The following is a 6,742-nucleotide window of genomic DNA, read 5'->3' as shown; positions in this document are numbered from 1 at the left end:
GAGTGCGGCTGATAAATGGTGTGGGGTTCCCTGATCTGTGAGAGTTGCGTCTGGTGTGTGCTGGGTCTGTTTTACAGGATCACTGGGTTTGGAACAGGTTTGGTTTGATGCGACTGCACAAACGAGTTAAAGTGAAATGTCACAGAGATGAATATTCCACAGTAAATGAGCTTTGAACTGAATGGAGTGTGTGGAGAGTGTCGAGTCTGTCGGCTCAACGTGATCTACGAACAATAGCCGCACATGGACTCTCTTCTGTCTTCCGTCTCACACACACACACACACACACACACACTCATGCACATGAACTGGAGCTCAGTTGTTTAACACCATACATGCGATTCTGTTATGTACATATTTGAGTACATGTATAAGTGCACATGACATCAAGGTGTGTTTGTGCAGCTTTGTGAGGTACTGTGTGCAGGCGGCTGTGTGTGTGTGTGTGTGTGTGTGTGTGTGTGTGTGTGTGTGTGTTGGGTAGGTTTAGGGGTCGGGTTAGTGCGTGTGTGTGTGTGTGTGTTGGGTAGGTTTAGGGGTCGGGTTAGTGTGTGTGTGTGTGTGTGTGTGTGTGTGTGATGGGTAGGTTTAGGGGTCGGGTGTGTGTGTGTGTGTGTGTGTGTGATGGGTAGGTTTAGGGGTCGGGTTAATGTGTGCGTGTGTGTGTGTGTTGGGTAGGTTTAGGGGTCGGGTGTGTGTGTGTGTGTGTGTGTGTGTGTGTGTATGAGAGGGGTAGGTTTAGGGGCCGGGTTAGTGTGTGTCTGTGTGTGCTGGGTAGGTTTAGGGGTCGGGTTAGTGTGTGTGTTTGTGATGGGTAGGTTACTAGGTTTAGGGGTCGGGTTAGTGTGTGTATGTGTGTGTTTGTGATGGGTAGGTTTAGTGGACGGGTTAGTGTGTGTGTCTGTGTGTGATGGGAAGGTTACTAGGTTTAGGGGTCGGGTTAGTGTGTGTGTGTGTGTGTGTGTGTGTGTGTGTGTGTGTGTGTGTGTGTGTGTGTGTGTGTGTGTGTGTGTGTGTGTGTGTGTGTGTGTGTGTGTGTGTGTGTGTGTGTGTGTGTGTGTGTGTGTGTGATGGGTAGGTTTAGGGGTCGGGTGTGTGTGTGTGTGTGTGTGTGTGTGTGTGTGTGTGAGAGGGTTAGTGTGTGTGTGATGGGTAGGTTACTAGGTTTAGGGGTCGGGTTTGTTTGTGTATGTGTGTTTGTGTGTGTGATGGGTAGGTTTAAGGGTCGTGTGTGTGTGTGTGTGTGTGTGTGTGTGTGTGTGTGTGTGTGTGTGTGTGTGTGTGTGTGTGTGTGTGTGTGTGTGAGAGGGGTAGGTTTAGGGGCCGGGTTAGTGTGTGTGTGTGTGTGTGTGTGTTTGTGATGGGTAGGTTACTAGGTTTAGGGGTCGGGTTAGTGTGTGTATGTGTATGTGTGTGTGTGTGTGTGTGTGTGTGTGATGGGTAGGTTTAGCGTTCGGGTTAGAGTGTGTGTCTGTGTGTGTTGTATATTTGGTTCTCCTGTGTCCTCATAAACGAAATGGCTTAAAAACATACTAAATGGTGTTTTTTGAAATTCACGTGTGTGTGTGTGTGTGTGTGTGTGTGTGTGTGTGTGTGTGTGTGTGTGTGTGTGTGTGTGTGTGTGTGTGTGTGTGTGTGTGTGTGTGTGTGTGTGTGTGTGTGTGTGTGTGTGTGTGTGTGTGTGTGTGTGTGTGTGTGTGTGTGTGTGTGTGTGTTGATCACGCATGTAACAACACTCTCCTTCAGTCGGCAGATACCAGCACCGCTGATGGTTCTCCTCAGGAACAGAGTCTGAAGAAGAGACAGGCCGCGACGCTCGCCAACATCAGGGAGCTGATCAGTCAGGTGAACACTGACACACTGACACACTCTCACACATGTTCCTGTGTCATATAATATATCATCTACAATCCTAATATGCATTAGCAAGGATGCATTAAATGGATCAAAACTTACAGTAAAGACATTTATAATGTTACAAAAGATTCTATTTCAAATAAATATTGTTCTTTTGAACTCTCTATTCATCAAATAATCCTGGAAAATATCTGTTTTCCACATTGATAATAATGATAAATGTTTCTTGAGCATCAGATCCTCATATTAGAGTGATTTCTGAAGGATCATGTGACACTGAAGACTGGAGTAATGATGCTGAAAATACAGCTTTGATCACAGGAATAAATTACGCTTTACTATATATTCACATGGAAAACAGCTGATTTAAAGGTGAACTAAGTAACTTTTTTACCTTAACCGAACAGCTTTGGAGTCATTGTAATGTTTATATTACTGATTTCGTGTTGAATGGTGGTCGTCGCGCACCCCCCTGGTGCCTGTGAGCCGCAAAACCACCCTTGCAACTTTGGGCCGGCGAGCCACCGCCCTGAGTGTTAGGAAGTATCGTGTGATATCAGGTCTCGCGAGGTAACGAATTGCTTTACGGCAAAAAAACAGATCTGATAAAATGAGCATCAAGTAGAAATAACCCGGCGCCGTATACATGTGGTGTTGGGCGTGCGCAGCTCTTAAAGGGGCCATACCTTATTTCCACTCGTTACAGCGTCCATCCTACTGAACAGGTACCGGTGTACAGGGGGAGGGGATCCGGCCGTGAGTGCGAGCCATCTCTGCTACCCCTTTTCCAACAACGCATTTTGAGAGCCGGTTCGGAGCCGGTGCCTGCGCGCGAACCAGTTCTTTGTGTTTCGACAGGCAAAGAACCGGTTCTCGGCCAGGAAAACTGGTTCCAAAGCAGCACCAACTCTTTGCTGGACTAGAACCGTTCTTTTACCACGTCATGCTTACGTCGGGGGCTGGGGGCGGGTTTAGATAACATATTTTCTGACATAATATAGGATCGCAAAGCCAGGAGAAACATTTGCAGAAACACGATGTAGTCCGCCATTGTAATTGTTATGCTTAAAGTTGGCGCAAGCGTTTCTAGTTTATTTTTTTATTTTTTTATTGAAAAAGTTAATTAAGCAAAGGAGAAAACAGTCACAATATAGAACAAATAAATGGAAAGAAAAAAAAGACACAAGACAGGAGTACATAACTAATCAGAAAAGATTACACATCAAAGGAAAAGATTAAAAGACTTACATATTTCAATTGTTTTTAAAGCCTTCTTGGTTCACGAGTTAGAGATGATCAATGTTGTACTTGCAAGCGTTTCTAGCTAAGATGTATGGCGACGTACACATTGACGTAACGACGTCGTTCGCTGGGCGCTCTAGTCAGTGGAAAAACAAACAGGTTCTGAGAAGGTTCGCAAGTTGAACCAACTCCGAACCAACTTTGAACCAGCACCAGTTCCGAACCAGTTCGTTTTTGGTGGAAAAGGGGTATGTGTGAGTGCTATTCACGACAGTACAAGTACTCCACAGCGACTCTAGGGGTCGCTGTTTGACAAAAACGGAATTCTTACTGAGTGCTGCTTTAAATTCGAATAATATTGCACAATTTTAGTGTTTTTTTATTCAAATAAATGTATCCTTGGTGAGCAGAAGAGACTTCAAATGATCTTACCGACCCCAAACTTTTGAACGGTATCATAACCATCAAAATAAACAGCTTTTCTTCTGACATAAAATCACATCATTTCTCTCTGAATATTCGGTTTCACTCTGAAAGATGAATGCATTGGGAATGCCGTTTCACTATGTCAGATTTGGCCTAGAGTTCAGGAAATAATTAAATAATGATGACTGTAATAATTGGAAGAGAAGCCCGTGACTAATTCAGCAACTGAATCATAAGCTTAATTTGACTAACATCTGAGAGCAGAATTATGACTTTATCAGTGAATCTTCCTGTTAATTTCCCAGATGTGCCGTCTAATAACACCTGGATTGTGAGTTAAGATTTTATGCGGATATATTTGTGTTTCTCGTGCTTCAGTCATCAGCCAGACTCTTGCTGACGTGAGCATCTCTGTGACGGGAACAGACGGAGAAGGTTTAAATAAAGCGCTCGAATCTCTCAGGACTTGTAGATCTCTGGTTGGTCGTGTCACTTCAGATAAACCATCTGTGGTTTTAAACTTTGTGTGATAATCTCTGAAAGTAAAAGGGCTCCTATTATGCCTTATTCCATGTTCATCTTTCTTAAGTGTGTAATATTGAACATGAAAAAACAGGAGTTCTTCTCTACAGGGATTGTCCCGATCAGGTTTTTTTGCCCTCGAGTCCGAGTCCGAGTGATTTGATTTTGAGTATCTACCGATACCGAGTCCTGATCCGATACTAATACATAAAAAAAGAATAAAGAAGAGAGAAAAAACAGATCCAGGATGTTCCTTATTTTTTATTTAATTCACCTTATTTTAACATTCAACAACTCTGTTAACAAACAGAGCCCTTCTGTGAGGTAGCTTGAACAATCAAGTAATAAATAACATAAAATCTTCACTTTTGGACTTTAGTGCAACAGTAAATATAGAAAAAGTCTAATATAAAAACAAATAGCACCTCAACTTAAAATACCCGGCAGGCATGTAAACATTACATGTAGGCCTATACATTAGGGGTGTAGCAGTTCACAAAATTTGCGGTTCGGTTCGATACGATACAGCAAAAAGAAAGAAATGCCAGAGAAATGTCCTATTTATTAAAAGAAAAACTATTTTTAAATAAGTTTGAGTTTTCCTACATCTTGAAACTTTCAGGTTTATAAATGGGGGTAATCTTTGAAGGATAAACAAATAATGTTTTGGTAATCACATTAAAAATAACATTTAAATATATATTTATATAATATTTGAGTTTTGAAGTGCAACATTAGATCCATGTTCACAATGTTTCTCCTGGTTCCCACGTCAGCGCTGTTTGATCTAATAGAGATCTACGGTTAATAACGGAGAAATGTGAATGCTTCTCACTAGATCTCGCAGCGATGTTATTACTTCAGTGGCGAATTCAAATGTTTTCTTCACTGGATCTCTTGATCGCTTGATCTCGCGCTGCACAGATGTTGCTGGTCCGAACTGATAAATGGTCCGTTAAGCACAATATAATGAGTAGCGAAGATTCGTTCCGCTTTCATTACGTTTGCCATTTGATGTTGCGCAACGTTGTGGTGATCGCGCCAGCGCGGATTTTGTCTGCAGGAAAAATGGTCCTAGGAATCGTTTGTATGCGTACCGAACCGGAAGCCTCGTACCGAAACGGTTCAATAATTACGAATACATGTACCGTTACACCCCTAATTTACATATATCCGAGTCCTGATCGGGAGGTAACGTCCGATTCCGATCGAGTCTGAAACCACGTGATCGGGCCCGATTTCGATCGCGTGATCGGATCGGGACATCCCTACTTCTCTATATCAGTGTCAGTGTTTCTGAACTCCTGAAACGCCTCCATTGTAGTCTTGAGTTTCTTCCGGGAACGAACACGTCACAATATTGCTCATTATAATAATTCATACGCAGAATAAAGGGGCGGGGCCTGGTTGAGTTAGTTAGTAGTGTGTTAAACTGGTGGTTATGATAAGGGGCGGGACATTTCCAAACACACTCGAAGCGCTCGACCAATCACAACACACTGATCCAGCCGACCAATCAGAGCACAGTGTGCTTTTCAGAAGGAGGGGCTTCATAGAGACAGGAACTAATCAGGGGTGCGTTTCCCGAAAGCATGCTGTTGTTGTAAGCTTTGTCTCTGGATGTTCACTGGTGTCTCTTCTTCACTTCTGTGTTCAGCTCAATAAAGACGCTGTGGCCGAACACGCTAAGAAGATGTGGTCTCTGCCCGGCGACCTGTCCGAGGCCGTGAACTCCTGCGTGAAGCCTCATTTCCCGGAGCACGTGGACAAGGCCGGCGAGAACCGCCCCGAACAAGCGGGACAGTACAGTCCGGTCTTCGTCGGATGAACTCCATGTGTCTGTATGAGGGTCAGAACCACAGTTTAAACACACTCTAATGAAATATTTAACATTTGACACTTGTTTATGTATGTAATACACTTCATCACTCAACCCTTTAGAAAAATCAAGGGAAAGTTAGTGAAGGGACGTCTCATGAAGACGATCAAGATTACATCATTTACTCCAAAATAAAAAGGAAAAAGTTATAAATTACACATTGCGTTTAGAAAATTAAGCCTTTAGTACCATTAGGATTTTTAGCATTGTGTACATATTACAGATTTTGTTAATTAATTAAATTAATTTATTAATCGCACATTTTTCTGTAATTAATTAATTTATCACACCTAACAGTTAAGTTTTTAATATATTTTATATTGTAATCATTTCACATTTGAACTCTAAACTACATATAGACCGTTTATTTAAAAAATACTTGTCAGTATCACCAAAACTGCTACTGATGTCTCTATGAAATGGATTTTTTTCTAAATTTTAGCCACTCATTTATAATTGAAACTACATTTTAATATTTATTAGGCTTTAAAAAATTAAAGAACTTTTAATTTAAGTGAACTTAGAAACAATCTTCACATAAACCCATTGTAATAAATGTCATATTTACCTGTACTTTCAATATATCAGGGCTCAATTCTTTTCTATTGGCCCAGTTCAGATTTTTACTTGCCCTGTTAAAATGCACAAAAAGTTATTGTTTTAGTTGTTTTCGACCCATGTAACCTTATAAACAGTGCTTTAAGATTTTTAGGTAGATCTAACAGTATGGATATATACAGAAATTGAATAAAGTTATCAAACACTTCACAGACGTCTCTGCATAAATTATAAATTGAATATAGAATAATCATTATT

At 41.5% G+C, this 6,742-nt stretch overlaps 1 protein-coding gene across 2 annotated transcripts in view; it reads left to right on the top strand.

The window, feature by feature from the left end:
* plcb2 (phospholipase C, beta 2) overlaps window positions 1-5,938 on the top strand; it is a 59,996-nt gene extending 54,058 nt beyond the window's left edge. For both annotated transcript variants that reach the window (XM_056251617.1, XM_056251616.1), the window contains 2 exons: window positions 1,747-1,845; window positions 5,705-5,938. In XM_056251617.1, coding sequence (XP_056107592.1) covers window positions 1,747-1,845; window positions 5,705-5,875 — 270 coding nt within the window. In that variant the 3' untranslated portion in view covers window positions 5,876-5,938. The remainder of the gene's footprint in view (window positions 1-1,746; window positions 1,846-5,704) is intronic.
* The last annotated feature ends 804 nt before the right edge of the window (window positions 5,939-6,742 follow it).

Source organism: Rhinichthys klamathensis, unplaced genomic scaffold (assembly GCF_029890125.1).
Source record: "Rhinichthys klamathensis goyatoka isolate OS25496 unplaced genomic scaffold, OSU_Roscu_1.1 h1tg000085l_1, whole genome shotgun sequence".
NCBI lineage: Eukaryota > Metazoa > Chordata > Actinopteri > Cypriniformes > Leuciscidae > Rhinichthys > Rhinichthys klamathensis.
Note: the sequence above shows the minus strand (reverse complement) of the source record. Positions and strands in the feature narration are given on the sequence as shown.